This window comes from Zonotrichia albicollis, chromosome 7 (assembly GCF_047830755.1).
Source record: "Zonotrichia albicollis isolate bZonAlb1 chromosome 7, bZonAlb1.hap1, whole genome shotgun sequence".
In the NCBI taxonomy this organism is placed as follows: domain Eukaryota; kingdom Metazoa; phylum Chordata; class Aves; order Passeriformes; family Passerellidae; genus Zonotrichia; species Zonotrichia albicollis.
Genome location: NC_133825.1, coordinates 33,152,886 through 33,169,055, shown reverse-complemented (window position 1 = coordinate 33,169,055; position 16,170 = coordinate 33,152,886). Strand labels below are relative to the sequence as shown.

At 41.3% G+C, this 16,170-nt stretch overlaps 1 protein-coding gene across 1 annotated transcript in view; it reads right to left on the bottom strand.

Annotated features, from left to right (window-relative positions):
- Positions 1–1,862: 1,862 nt before the first annotated feature.
- The window catches only part of WDFY4 (WDFY family member 4), a 114,964-nt gene continuing 100,656 nt past the window's right edge, over positions 1,863–16,170 (bottom strand). Inside the window, exons 55-63 of the mRNA XM_074544945.1 lie at positions 15,928–16,140; positions 15,252–15,399; positions 14,653–14,810; positions 12,969–13,127; positions 9,851–10,030; positions 6,726–6,911; positions 6,020–6,107; positions 3,726–3,837; positions 1,863–2,746 (exon numbers count right to left, since the gene is read on the bottom strand). Of these exons, the coding sequence (XP_074401046.1) occupies positions 2,680–2,746; positions 3,726–3,837; positions 6,020–6,107; positions 6,726–6,911; positions 9,851–10,030; positions 12,969–13,127; positions 14,653–14,810; positions 15,252–15,399; positions 15,928–16,140 (1,311 nt within the window). The 3' untranslated portion in view covers positions 1,863–2,679. The remainder of the gene's footprint in view (positions 2,747–3,725; positions 3,838–6,019; positions 6,108–6,725; positions 6,912–9,850; positions 10,031–12,968; positions 13,128–14,652; positions 14,811–15,251; positions 15,400–15,927; positions 16,141–16,170) is intronic.

Below are 16,170 nucleotides of genomic sequence, written 5' to 3'. Positions count from 1 at the left end.
ATTTTGTGTCCCAGAGACTTACCTGTAGAAAAATTACCTGGTAGCATTCTACCCCTGTCACACACACAGGCTGTATCAGGCCTAGAAACTTGATGACTGCAGGATGCTGACATTTGTGCCTTAACTCTGCACTCTGAGTCATGCATTTGGTACTGACAGTATGTGTTTCTTCCAATGATTTATGTCATTGTGGAAAAATTCTCTGGAGCTAGAGAAGAACCCAAATTTTTTTCAACCAAGCATTGTTGCACAGCAAATCATTCCTAATGAGAACTTCTACCAGGACAAAATTGCAACCAACTTATATTCATCTGCCTTTTATATCCTCCCAAATTACAGCTCCTTGAAGATGAGGAGAAGCTTGACTTGGGAAAACATTTAACATGCTGACTTCCATTCACACATGTACACTCTGGACCTGGTCTCTGTGATTGAAAACAGGTGTTGCTGAAGCAACTATTGAAGATTTAAGAGAACTGATGTTAGGCACAAGGAGCTGAGCCTGTCAAATACATGCATGGCCAGCCTACAGCTGGGCTCTTATTCCAAACAAAGCCAGGTTGATGTATGGAGTATTGGAGGCATTTGTGCAGCTGCCCAGGCTGCACAGTGAGTGCCCCTCCAGCTCTAGAACAGGGACCACCTGCTCTTGGCAAACAGGCTGCATGGAAAAGCTGAAGGAAGAGACAATTTGCAAGCTATTCAAGATGCTTACCAGGTAAATGAAAACACAGGTAGTGACCTTTTTTCACTGCTCCTAATCACCTTTACCATGGTTCAGTAAAGCTGTATTTGCAGTTGACAGGAATCCAAGTCTTGCTGTCCGCATATCCAAATCCCAGCTTATTTCTAAGGAATGTGCAGAAGGAAGAAGAAAGAAGTAATATATCTTTGTTGACAATTGATCTTTACCTGGTTCCTCGGGAGAAATAAAGATAGGCAGAGTTCACATTTGCTCCACATTTTGATTTAAATATTGGTGTGTCCTGGCCTGTGTTCAGTGTACGTTTCCCTGAGCACAGAAAGACTTTTGACTCACCAAGTCATGCACGTGGAGGTCAGAAAGGAAGACCAGACATGTTATCTGTGTAGACATAATGCAGACTTCCTTGTATGCCTGCATCATGAGCTTACATCTAATTACTGCATTTTGCACAAGCTATTACCTCACTCACTGTGGAGATCAGGCCAGCCCGGGGGGGCTGTGGTGAGGACATGTCTCAGCACTCTGTAGGGAAGGAGGCTGTTTGCTACAGGAGGATTTGCTCCTTCAGCAACATAATTCAAAGGAAGAGTCATTAGCTAAGCAGCGTCCCATAGGAAGAAGTAGTTGATCACGTAATTAAAAGAAGACTGGTAAAAACCTGTGTTCTACTCCAGATTCCTCCTGATGATGCTAGCAAGTATGTAGCACCAAGATTTTGGCATACAGCAGCTCCTCATCTGCAGCACACATGGGGCTTCATTCCTGCTGGCTATCCAGTCCCAGTGCACTGGAAATCAGGGAACTATCTGCTCAAGGATGTGTTTAGTGGTATGAACAAAATGCCCTTAGTGTCCTTCGTGTTCTTCCTGGCACATCTCTGACCCAGTCTGCATGTTCAGGTTGCTGCTCTGCCTGTGGGGCTGTTCAGCCCTTCTGCATGTGAGCTAAGGTATTCAATCTCTTCACCAGGTCAAGGAGGAGCAGAAGGGAGAGGGAGTTATCAATTTAACTCCTTTCAATTATGCTAAAATGTTAAAGAGGCTGATTTTTCACTGTTTTTCCATCCCCACTAGGGACACAAATGGCAGATGAATTTATTACATTATAGTATCAGCCCTCATTTACTACAAATAGTCACTTTTACCATAAAGGGAGATTGTGGAGGTAAATCCTGAAAATGTCCTATATACTGAACTTCCAGAGAGTACAAAGACAAGGTTAGAAGGAAGACAGAAAAGAAGGAAAATTAATGAATATGTTGACCAGCCATGTCAGATCTTTCTCCTCACCAATTCCTTACATTTTGCCTGCCTTATTATAAAGAAAAAGTCAGAGATAGGAAACATTGCACCATAACACATGTTCACAGAGGTGCTGGATAAAAGCACTAGCATCAGGCTGGGAATTCCAAACTCCACTTTGCAAACAAAATAGCTTTTCAAAAGGCATGCATATATTTTAATGCAAATTCAGGGAGAAGGAAAGAGTAAGAATGGAGATATTAATATTCTTGCATGTCAGTGAAGAACAAAAATACTGGGACATACTCATTTACCTGTTTGAAGCACAAGTATTTTTTATCCCATTATATTAAAAATACAATATGTTATTATTAAGCTACACTGCTCTTTGGCATAATCAAGGCAGTTTTATTTTCTAAATAATATTTGTGAAATACAATGTATTATGTCAAATTCAGTATCTAAAATAACATTTTAAATACAAAAGTTTTCCCAAGACAAATACTACAAAAAATCTCATTGTCTATGTGCATATGTGTCAGTTTCTCTCACAACTTTGGGGTCCAGTGTCTAATTTAAATTATGCTTGACTCCAGGGTCAGTCCAACAACTCCCTTAACATTCAGTCCCCAACCAGAGGCTTCCAGTTTCTCTGCTTCTCTCATGCTCTGAAGGATAAATTTTCTCTCCATCCAAAAGGTTGAAAAACCAAGAAATCTTGACTGTTTCTTCCTACCCATCCACAGACCAGCAGTAGAGTCTTCCCCAGTCATCACCAACTAGGAGCTTGGAGGAATTTCTTGAGAAAGAGAGAAAAAGAAAACCATGTTGAGGGAGATGACACAAACAGGATCAAGGATTTTTCTGTATGTGCAGCAATTAGGAGGATGCAATATTCAGGGGCGAACATTCTCTTTAAAGTTAAAATTGAAGACCCATGTTATTAAATATTCAGAGTTTGGTAGTTCAAAGATTGAGCTTAGAATTGGATCCAAAATTTTCTAGAGTTCAGTGGGTGAGTTTGGGACAACTAAACGAGCTCAGAAGGTCTTAGCCTTCTCTGAGAGTCTATGGATGTTAAATAATCTGCTGTCCAGATTCAGAATTCAGACTTGTTAGCACAATGTCCTGGTTTCAGCCAATGAAACCTCTGCTGCATGCAGTGCCACCAACAGTAATGCAAGTAACCCTCACCCTGAATGTTCCCCCTTTCAATGCACATCAACATCACACTAACTGCTCTAAGGCTGAGCATGCAGAATGCAGGGACGTTTTATCAACTGTCAAAATTGCAACACTTCCAGAGAAAGAGACAGTAAGTTTTTTTCAGTACATCATAACATCCTGGACTAGGAGATAACAACAAACATTACAGCCAGATGACTGCGGGAGGGGCTTGAATAAACAAAATACTGCTGGCTGTGCAAACTGAGAGGAGTTGAACAGCAAACTGTTGTTTGGCCAAAAACTTCCTGTTCACATTTTAAGGAGGTAGTATCTCCAGCATCTCCAAAGATAGGAGTTATTTCCATGTTGCAGAGATGGTGTAGCAGCTACTAAGTTCTACAACTATTCTGGCCAAAACCTGCTATTGCTCCTGGCTTGTCTCCTACCTATCCAATGACTCCCCCAACAGCATTCATTAATGCACCTAGCCAGGCTAGCTCCTTGAGGGACTGCTTTTGGCTACAAGAGGTCCAGCTGAGCTCTCAAAAGCCCCAACCCGGAGGAGCAGCAGGAGCCCAGCCCAGGGCCCCTCTGCTGGGCATTTTCCCTACCTGGACACGGCCAGCGCCGTCACCGCCGCGCTCGTCCTGCTCGCCCGGCCAGCCAGGGCAGCGCTGGGGTTCAGCTCCCGACAGAGAACAAGATGTTTTCCACACCTGTTACCTGTTGTGTGGTTTAAAAATAAGTATTTAGAAAGCGTCTAGGGGGCAGCATGGATGAGATTGTTATTATTTACAGTCAGCAAGTTGTTAAGTTGAGAACAAATATATTTAATCTTGGCCTGTGCTGTTGCAAAATAGGCCCATCCCAATTTAATTTGTGGCTATGATAGTTACATGTGCTGACGTGCGGCGGTATCAATTGTGTGCTAAATTGGATTTGTGTATTATTGCTTTCTAAATTGCATGCCTAGTTCAGCAGAATTGTTCATCAGTTTTCACTGGCTCTGTGCTTAATAAGATGCCCCACAATACTTTGCTGCCAGGATATAATACAGCCTATAATTGCCTAGTAAAAAGAAATTACATAAAGCCCTAGTATTATCAACTTATTTAAATCTGCTCATAACAGAACCAATAATTAAATGCTGTGGACATTTTGCATACACACACATACATAGACACACCTAACAACATAACGCAATCACAGTTACTCTGGTCTTTCTAATGACTGCGTTTCGTATTAATTTTATTTTCTTTAATGCACAGAATGAGATGTGGGAATATTTGGTCATTTGAAATAATTCTGTAGTTATCTGAATAGGTTAAGGGAGTATGACCCTGCTTTGATTACACCTTTCAACTCTTTATTAAAGAATGCTGTTCCTGTATCCATCTGAAAACACACAGTCTTATGCTCATGTGCAAACAGGTGCTGTCTCTACACGTCACTGGATACCTGGGGTGGGCACAAATCTTTTATAGTCTTCTTGGACGAAAACCACAAACAAGAATGTTCTGCTGTGCTCCCATGGATGGCTTTTAAGTCCTCATTTAGAGAGTTGCTTAAGATATACATTTTACAAATAGCTAAAATATCAATCTGTTAAAAAACATGCATTTGGAATTATGCCTGGAAAGACCTGCCATGGGAAGTTATAGACAAGAAATTCAGATATTCTTAAATCAAAGGAGAATTTTCTATAGGTAAAGAGAATCCACAAAATGACTACAGGATACCACAGGGATTTTGGAAAGATGTTAAGTCTTTAGCTTTGACTTATTGACAAAACATTCTTCGATTAGAGATGAGAACAAAAACAAATATGAAGTTACCACAGCCAGACTATCTCATATCTGGCATCTCAGGTGTTCATACACCTTTCTTAGAAGGATCTGGCTCTGGCTACTCTGAGGCATGACAAAAGGTTTGATAAGCATCTGGTTAGGCCATTAAACATACAGAAGCATATTGGAAATGTTTTCACATAGCAATCTAAGCAATGCTGATGCCAAGTTCCATGAACAGCACTACTGAAGATCTCTGTGGTAATGCCCAATTACTGTATAATATCTTTCTTTTTGGAGATGTTACATCTATAGCTCTACATTTATGCAAATTGGGTGCCTAAAATTGAAGTAATAGAGAATGTCTGTAATGAGGACCACAGCAAATAAGTGGAGTAAATTATACATAATAACACCACAATTCCTTTCTCATAGAAAAAGTGCTGGGAAAAGAAGAAAGCTGTGCTATTTAGGCTATGTCTTTAAAGCTTTCTGACAGGTTTCAGCTCCTGTATTTGTTAGCACAGAGAAGTGAGCTTGAGTTGTTTTTAGTTCCAGTCAGCACCATAGTCCCACCATCTCATTAACCTCAGCTCTGTGAGAACTCCATGGTATCAGCTTCAGCTGCACACAGCCTTGAATAAACAGCTCCAAGCACTAGGCCTGCTGCTGGCCTCCCACGAGTGTGAAGGACCTCTGACTTGTTTTAAGGTGGCAAAGACAGCTCTGTTCCATCCCAGAGCAGGACTGGCACTGCCCACTCTGCCAGGATACTTTAGTACAGGCCATCAGCAGGGGTGCCCAGGCAGTGGACTTCCTGGAGCCAGGACTATTTCCAGCCATTGGTTTATAGCTTCATGCAGAAAGGTCTTCTGAGGTTGACAGAACCCCTGGGAGAGCCTGTGAAAAAGCCTTCAGCTTCATCCAGGTGTGCCCATGAGATGGCTGCCTCAGGGGTGCTCTCTGTTGCCACCCACCACTGTTGCTGGTCACAGTAAGACTGCACAAGTTGCCCACACCATCTCCCCTTCACACCATGGTGCTCACATCCCCTCTTCCTCCTCACCACCAACCAAGGCCAGTAGCACTTGGTCCCAGTAACCCCGCTGTGGTCATACCTGTGCTGTCCAGCTCTTCCATTACCCCGCTCTGTGCTCTCAGCCCAGCACCTTGCTCTGGGGTGTTGCTGTATTTCATCTTCCACATCTGTGCCAGTGAGGGGGCAAACATGGAAAAAGCATGAGTTGTAACTATGAGAGAAAGATTCAGCTTCTGCTTCCCAGCAAGGGGTTGGGAATTGGACTTGTAACACCAGGATTTCACAGCTGTCTCCCTGTCTGTCACTGTGCTGCAGGGCGTCACACTGGAGGAATGTATGCAGGGAGCTGGTGGGGTTGCAGGGCTGACATGCTATCAAAAATACCAGTAAGTTCACCTACCCAGGAAGTTCACCTACCATACTGGAGGCAGAATCAGCAGTAAATTCCTACTCATGAGAAAGTAGGTCTTAATATACAGAGATGTGAACTCTCAGAAACCATATTCAAACATGTTTCTAAGAAGTGACAGAAGTTTTGCTTTCAGAATCACCCTAGAATGGAGAGCACATTTTCAAAATTCTCCCTGTATGGCAAGAAGTCCTCTTGTCAGGAGGATAAAAGTTGATAGGAAGATAATATTTTACTCTGATTTTCATTTTTTGCCCTCTGCTGCACTTAATAAAGTGTCAGGGGTTTTTAGTAGCTCTGTCCCTCCATTTAGAATAAAAAATCTCAATCTCTGGCATTGAATTAGGATTCCTTTTTCCCTCTCCCATCCACCTACCCTGACCACTCCATCTGTGCTTCCTGTGATGATGATGCTGCGTGTGTCCCAGTCCATCACTTCAGCAAAGCAGCAGCAGGTCAGGCAGTGGCAGCTGGGGCTGGGGGCAGTGCTGGTGCTTGCCAGGGGCTGCCCATTGACTGTCCACAGGTACAGCTGAGATCCCGCACAGGACACAATGTCACCCTGGAACACAGCGAGAGGCAATTTGTCTCCAAGCCCCACACTCATCATCCTCAGAACTTTTAAATGCTGATTAGAAATTGCTGAACTCCTCTGATGTAAAGTCTGACCATTGTTTTCTCCATTGGGCAGAAGATATAAACCAGACAAAGCAAAAATTACTTTTTTTTCCATGAAAAATTCTGACACTTTTACATCACAGAAACCTGAAATAACTGTCTCAGATTTAGCAAGTTAATGCACAAAAAAGGGGCTTTCTCCCACATTTTAAAAATGAAAATATTTAATGAAATGTTCCCTTTCTGTTTTCCATAAAATCCAGGCTTTTAATAAAAAAAGCAGACTGACAGTCTGACCCAGTGACCATCAGGGACTGTGCACAAGCAGTGCCTAGCACAGGTTCTGGGCCAGAACTAGTGCTCTTATAAGTTTTACAAATAAGCATTCCCTGACACAAGGACGTGGTGTTCACCTGCTTAGCTAGGAAGCCTTTGGTGATTCCACAATCCTCCTCTGCCCCTCACAGGGAGCTCACTGTCATCGCATTTCTGCACCGTGTTTTGCATTGGACCAATGACCAGCTCTGCATCCAGTGCCCTGCACTCGTGATGCAGAAAACCTCCTTTGCACCTCTCCCCTCCACTCCCTGCAGGTGCAGCCTTACCAGAGGCTGCTTGTAAGGAGAAAATTCTCAGGTTAGTCTTCAGGGAAACACAAAGAACCAAGAGCTGATGCGGCAATTGTAAATGATCTAATCAAAAGTGCATTTTGATCAAGTTATTAATTGAAATTCTACATGACTTTTCTACTCTTGATCCATAGCAAGAATCAGCTAAATAGAACCTCAACAGCAATGTCATCTGATTCTGAGAAAGGACAGATATTTAATTGTGGACACATTTAAGTGTGCCCTTAAATTAGCGGCATGCATCTGGTTTAAGTCAACTAACACCTTACTTCACCCCTGCCTCAATTGGGGCCAGGGCTCTTCACACTGCTGGGCTGAATTCTGGAGATAAAAAATGATGGCATGTTCAAAACAGAGCTGCCAATAATTCAAGAGATTAAATTTCAGCTACGTTATCTGCATGAGAGTACATGATGTCCAGGCATTTGGCAATAACCTACAGTGCTTTTCAGGTCTGGATCAGGGATTTAAAACTAACTTAAATAATTACAGCAAGCTTTTACAATCCTCCTTAGTTTATGAACTTTTCAGGACAGTTCTTATTTTGCACCTACACTACACAAATACCATGGGGTTTGGATCTATAGATGGAATTTCTAGATGTTCAAGCAACTCCAACAATCATATAATGAAGAGCTATACAGGGTTATTATTTCACTGTTTGCCTTTTTTTTTTCCTTCAAAACTTTGCTTTGAACCATTCTGAATTTTTCAGGAAAAAACCCTTGCTACCAATCATGTAATTTTGTGTCAATCAAAACACTGTAGCACAATGGAAACAGTTTGTTTCTATTTTCATGTAGCTTTACATAAATATATAGAGAAGAATTAAACAAAAACTTCATTTCAGAATTGTGTTCTGTTTTGCTAAAAACAGAATCAAAGAAACATCAAAACATCAAAGAAACATTAAAAACATCAAAAAGAATTTTTTAATCCAGAAGATATGGACCTCTTTATTTTCCTTGAAGCTTCAGTCATAATTTTCTAAGGTTTTTCCTCTATTAAATGAACCTTTTGGTACACTATTATCCAAACAGCTTAACCCTTTGCACTCCAATAAAGTGGACATCACTCATTTGGATCAGTCACCAGACTGTTCCTGGCACAGGCTGTCTCAGTTTTGGACAGTTCCAGGAGTGCAGGTACCTGAAAAGGCTGCTGTACTGGCTGGTGCAGAATGGAGAGAGCTCTGTTCCCTTGGGATCTCCAGCAGCTCTGTGCCCGCCCTCCCTTCATTTCTGAGTGCTTGGCACTGCTTCAGCTCACTTCACAAGGGACCAGCAGGATATTCTGAGCTGGCCTGCTGAGGCCACTGGCCACTTTACACTAACCAGGACTGCTAGGGCTGGGGGCTGAGCTGGCACTGAACAGACAACTGAATTCCCACCCTCAAATTGCCAGCCATCAGGCTGCATGGTTAATTAAGCTCTGAGAGGAGATGACTGCTCTGGCACAGACCGAGTAGAGAAGATCTGCCTGGTTTCTTACTGCTATGAACTCAATTTTGCTTTTCTACAATATCCAGGATTCAACCTTGAGTTGCCTGAGCAGCTGAAATCCTGTTTTAGTGTATTAGCAGAGAGAAAAAAACCCCAAACAAATACGAAAGCAACATTTTTGGGAGGTAGAACGTTGGGAGAATAAAAATCTCATCCAAAGTGTTTGCAGTAAAATCCAACACAGAATATTTTCCTATCAACATGCATGCAATTCTGGCCAGGCACACACCACAGATTTGTACCCACTGCTATCAGGAGCTCTGCCTGCACCTGGGAGTAGAAAGGAAAGGAAAAAGCCAACATATCACTGCAAAGGCGGAAGGCAGTTGTCACCTGAGCTGGCAGACTGCAGTCTAACGTGTCTCAGCTGCATGAATGTGCAGCTCAGATGTGGCTCTGCTGCATGAATGTCAGGAGAAATTAATGAAACAACAGGGGCAACAAGGTTATGGGTGAGCCAAATCCAGGAGGTACTAGGGTAATACTTCATGCTCCATAAACTTCTTAAAGTTGTTTAATCCTGCTATCTATCTATCCACAGATGCTTCTTAGCTACTTAGCTGCTCAGTCTAAGATGTTGCTTTTAGTGCTCACTCTCATCATTAAAAACACTATTAGCAATCTCAGTAGAAAGAAAAAAAAATCAATGTATCAGACTCTCAGGATGTTTTTATGTTGGGAAAAGCACCCATTACATTATCATGAAATGTTCATGGATGCATCAGAAGAAAGATGATAAATGAAGATCTTACTGTTGAATTGTTGATGGCAACAGAGCGGAGGCTCTCCTCGTGGGCAGGAAGCTGGTTTATGAACGTCAGCTGGTTCAGGTCCCAGATGATGCACGTTCTGTCATCAGAGCCACTCACAAAGATGCTGTAGGCTACAGATGCAGCAAGGCAGGTCACTGCCTGAGTGTGTCCATACAAAGCCTGGTGAGGAAAAACCAACCAATAAACCACAGCAGACGGTGGGTGATTTACTAGGGAATACCTCATTTGCTTAGTAAGAACAAGCAACCTAGTCATTCTTTGGAAAACTGAAGGGGAATGAGGGGGAAATACCAAAGGATATTACAGAGAAGCATCCTTGTCCTCAACTCATAGCTGAAGAAAGCTGAGGGTCCAAGAGATTATTATATGACTTGCCCAAATTACACAGTGATTCAGGTCCCCTGGCCTACTCTTCAGACTCTAAGACAGTGCTTTGTGCTCAGCAAGAAAAAAAAAAAAAAAAATCACTTCAGTCCATGCAGTTTTAACTAATATTTATGCTTGGAAATTTCTCAATATTTAAAAAACTTTTTGAAATACAATTTATCAAGATGCAATTCAGTAACCTTCTGAGTCCTATTTTTATGTGTATCTGAATGTGTATTTATGTGTATTTTTATGTGTATCTGAACAAGTACTAATACATTTCTAATATTGGTTAAGAGGAGAAACAGCATTTATGGAGAATTCTTGCTTTAAAGCCATGTAGGAATGCCTTTCTCTTTCATCATTACACAATATTCTATTGTTGTTGTTGTTGTTTTATAGGGAGACATAAGGAGTGCCCCGTTAAACTTAGTTTTATTTAAATAGTTTCTTTAAAAAAGAAACATGCTTTAGGCAATTTAACAGCACAGAGAGAAGGCATGGATTGAAGTATGCTGCTAACAATTGTTTTATGCAGTGTTCTCAATATCTGCACACAATTACAGTATCAGCTTCAACACAGCAGTCTCAATACACATTAATGACAAGAGTTTCATGCTTTTGACTCCCTACATATTTTCATTATCGCTCTGCAAAGATTGACAGATTTTTCCTTAATGGGAAATCTCCTGGAGCATATTTGCATAAAGATCTCGAGGCCAATCTCCATGGTATTTTAACAAATATCAAAAGACAAAAAAGAGGGATGCAAGGATCACCGCAAGGATGTTTAGTCCATGAAAACTTAAACCAAGTTTGACCATTCTAGTTAACTGTCTGACAAGGACACAGACACATTGCAGATAAGCTCCACACCTTCCTGAGAGGTCTGTGAGGCAGAGAGCACACCTTACTCGAGTGTTTTGTTCAGCCCAGAAATTCTGGCAACTGGATTGCACAGATCCCTCTGCTAGTAAATTGCATGGATCAATACTGAGGCTATTATGCTCAATCTTTAGTGTTCCACAAAACTGTGCAAGCAGATCCCACTAGAGAGGAAAAAGCTACTTTTTCTGCAGAAATACAGTTTCTGTACTTTACTACATTCCAAACCAGAATGTGTCAGTCCCATGAGACAGCTGGTAAGTGAATAGCATCCACTTTATAGCACATAAGCTGTTCTTAAGCAAAGCTCACTCTCTCAGGAAATTTTTTTGTTCAGCAGAAAAAGCAGCCACCATGAAACAGTGAATTACAGGAAAGCAGAAAGTAATTCACTGGAAGACATTTAGAACCATAGTTCAAGTTTACATCCAGTCCAGACAGTCATAAAAAGGAAAAAAAACCTTTGCTGGCAAAGTAAAGGAAAAAATACAAAATTTGTCATTGCATGATCTCATACCACTTTGTGGATTTTGGGTAATACCAAATTAATCACAGTGGAACACATCAGCAAAGCTGATTTTGGATTGTTAAAGACATTATAATGCAGATAAAAGACAGCATCTTGGATTGCCTGAAACTGAGACTGACCCCCAAACTGTTTAGATGCTGATGAAAATTATTGCTTATGATTTTCTCTGATGCTATTTCTTCCATTTCTATATTCATGTCCTCCTTTGGAATAACCAGCTGAATTAAAAGGTCATTAGATCTTGTCTCATATTTCTGTCTTCTACAGCATTTAACATCATAAACCTCAGAAGAGAGGCTGCTCTAAAACAGTTTCCCCCGCTAATTTCAACACAAATTACAACAGGAATTTCTAGTAAATGAAGATCTAAATACTTCTCTGGCATTCCAGCAGACAAAGAAATTTTCACTTCATTTAATGATAAATAAAATATGTTTTTGCTTAAGGTAGGAAAAACATTGAAATATCTGAATACCTCTCCAGAACAAACAAACAGAAGAAGCTTCTAACACTTGGAGACCTTGGTGATCAATGAACCCTTTGTCTTCCTAAAAGTAGCAGCGTTTTTTAATCAAGAGTATCTTCATTTCTTTCGGGAAAAATGGCCCCATGCTGCCTTCCAGATATGATAGTGGGATACTCTAGTTCTACTTGTAAAGCTGAGAACTCATCACACATATGTTGCATGAGAATTCAATTCTGTAAATGAAATAGCGTGTATACAGGTGGTTGGTGACTATAGATGAGCTCTAAATCAACAACCACTTCAAGGCTTTGGATAATGAGGTCAAAAACTATATTCTTATTGGATGCATACCTCTCACACAGAGTGACAGATACATCTTTTATGTTCTGAATTCAGGTGAGAAAAAAGAATCAAGAACTTTGCCTGGCTGAGGCTTCATCTCCACCAGCTAAGTTTGCAGGATATTTTAGAGATCCTGTCTATTGCTGCAGCAGCCCAGAACAAATTATAAGCATCTCTAGGTGATACTTGTTTCTGAAAATAACCCAAGGGCTACACTTCAAGAGAGGAAAATATGCCTTATCTTCATTATTTCTTTTATCATGATGAACTTTGAAAATGCTACTAAAGGGAAAAAATCCACCAAGTGGCACTCATGGCTATGAGCTGTTGGTACAACGCATATTATCAGCTCCTGCCCTGAGACAGGCTCTCACATGTCACATGCTTACTACTGCCTTTCTCCTGCCTTCTTATTCACCAAGGTGGTTCTTCTGACAACCATCTGAGAGATAAAAACCTTATTTTCTGGGTTTCATCAAGTTTCCGTAGCAGAAAAGCCAGAGCTTTACCTGTCTCAGGTTTAGACATTTCACTTTGTCCTTGACCAGGGAGAACTCCCAGACACACACAACTGAGCTTGTTCCAGATGTGATGATGGTAGTTGCTGAAGGACACACTGCACAGAGGCACTTTCCCCAGTCTGCCATGCACTCAAATGTAGTCACATTCTGTTCAAGAAAGCATCTTTAAGTCAAATTCTCATTGGGTGATACTATGCACTTATTATTACCAAATGACAGATTCAATTTTCAAAACGGACCCTCCATATTTCAAACATAAGAAAGAAAAGCTCATCATAACCAGTCTCTGTGTGAGGCCAGCTGTGAACATGTGGACCTGCATGCAGCCATCTTGCAGGGACCAAACAGGAATGCTGAACAAAGCTCAGTATCTCATGTCTTAGGAGATCTGGGTCCCAATTTCTTTCACAACTTCAGCAAAACTCATTCTGCCAACCATATTGTAACAGAAGGCAAACATTCCACGTAGATTAAAAAGAAGTCTCAGGCTGTGATGGCCACTGCCAACAGGGTTACTGCCAGGCCCTCAAACCCTCCCTTATTTGGATTGACAAGCCAAAAGACAAAGCACTAAATTCCATTCTGTGCTCTCTTAGCAGCACCCAAATCAGTCTAAAGCCGAGTCAGGTCTATTACACACTGCTACAATCACAGCACAAGCGTCCTCCTGCACATTCTGCATTAGCTCTGCCCCACACAGCTGGGACAACACTCTGGTGCCAATGATTCTGGTGGAGTTGGATGGCACAGACAGAACAAACCTTTACCTGCTTACAACAAGGACTAAAGTTTTTTATAAGCTCATGTCCCCCGGCACTGCTGACCTAAAGAAATTCAAGTTGGACTCCCAACTATTACTCACAATGGCTGTGCAATCACACTCACTATGCTCTGCATCACCCTGAATTTTGAAGGGACAAACTGAATAATTGATGCCTGCAGCAACAATATGAACTGCTAAGCACTGATTTTATTAGACAGGGAGCAGAAATTAAAATATATCTCATGGCTTTTTCATTTCCATAGACTTTGGGTATGTCTGTAAAAACATAATGAATGCCACTTGCACAAATATCCAAGTCAGTATCTTGCTGAATTACATATTATGCTATTCTGATAACTAAGCTAACTCAGAATTCTTTGCATAGCATTGTCCCAAATACATCCAAAAATCAGTGTATTTATGGCAGAGGAAGAAACTAGATCTGTCAAGTGCCCTAACAAGCAGTGTGATGATATAGACCATTTATTTTTAACAGCAAAGAATTAAGAGTATTAACTTCATTATTTTGAATGAATGCACTGGGCTATGCTAGAGCCTGAGGGGAACTGACAGATGGTTCTGCCTTAATTCCAGCAGAAATTTCTGCACAATGAAATTTCTAATCAGTGACCAGGAGACCTTGTGTTGTCCTTACGACCTATGGACAACACAGCCACTAGATGGAAAACTTGAGATAATTTAGAGGCAAATGCCATGTTTTTGAGCAGTTTAAAATCATTTTACACTATCTTGGATATCCAACTTGAGATTCTTCAAGAAGGTTGACAGTGTACTGTACAGCATCCTCTGAAATCAGCTCTCCAATAGCCTCTGAAATGGGTGCCCAAACCAGTCAAAGACCACAACACATAACTCATTTCTTGAATTCTTAGAGTTTTTCTTATTTACCTTCTCAGATCCATAGGTGCCAAAGCAGCAGGTGAAGTCCTCAAATCCCCAGCAGAATGTTTTACTCCAAAGAGGAGGAATCAAAATTTTATTTTTTTCGACAGCCAGAATGCCTTTCTCTGTATGAACAATGTGCCCAATAGCTCCCTTGGGATAGTCTGGCAAGACAGAGAAAATATTTAATTCTTTTGGGTTTAGAGCACTTATGTTTTCTCCTTGCACAGCTTGGGTGGTGAGGCTGGCAAGTCTCACATCTGGGCTTAGTGCTGTGGCCAGGCCCACAGACAGAAATCCACTCTGAAACTGAGATTCCACACAAAACAGTGGGAACACTCCTCTCCAGTGGAGAGCATAAATGCATGTGGAGAGGGTGACTTAAAAGAAAAATTGTTCCAAACTCTACAATAGAAGTTTGAAGAAGTTTTCAGTGCCCATTCCTAATACAAGCATACAAAAATCACAGTTGGCAGAAGGGATCTTGATTGAACCAGCTCATACAAAGCTGTGTGACTACTTCGTGATCTTGAAAACCCAGATTCATCCTTTCCAAAAAATGTGTACTTAGTAGCTCAGAAAATGGAACACAGCCACTGAGGTACCTTTTATGGTAACTGGTGAGAGCTTCAGATTTTGCAGACTGCTCACAAGAGGAGGAAGAATTCCACTTGAGTGAAGGAACAGCCCAGACTCTCTTGCTGCTGGACCTTTCCCTTGAGCATTCCTAGATGGATGTGGCTTCGTGAAGAGCTAGAACAAATGAATGTCATTGAAAAATAAATCTCTATTTGCAAGACCATGCAAGAGAAACACCTGTTTAAATCCTTAATCACAGAGTCAGGACCACCATACATAAACCTCTTAATTAAAATAAAACCTTACACATACTGCTTTTTCATCAGACTACATCCCTCCACCCCTCAGAGAGACAGAAAGTTAATCCCAACAATTGGATGAGAAAGAAAACACAGGTGACACTTTGAGCAGAGGTTTAATTGACTATACCCATCCCTAGACTAGTGATAACTTGTGTGTCTGTACTGAAGGAGCAGAACCCAGAGCTGATGCTGCAGCTGTTGGGGATACAACAGGAGCAGCATGGTTGAGAAGTGGGGGTGAATACTGAGGTAGTACCCAGCCTGGAAAAGCCTACAGCTCATCTTTCAGCAGATTTACATCAGATGGTGCTTCTCATTTAAGTTACTATTACTGGTTTGCAGTAAAAACACTGTAAGATCAAGATAGATTATGTTCTCTACTCTCATGATAAAGTGGTACCTGCTTTGGTATCTGTCCAAAGTTGCTGATAAACCCCAGGATAGTGCCCTTAATCAGAGGATCTTTAATGTTGTTGAGGTCTGTCTTGTCTCCATAGAAGTAAGGGTGATAGGTGTTAACTGCCTCCACTGCAGCTGAGCCATGCTGCTTGTGGCCAAAAATCAGATCGATCCAGCGATGAAGGTGGGCACTGACATAGTCACTTTCCAGTGCCTGGAACCAAAACAAAATGACTGAGTTCAC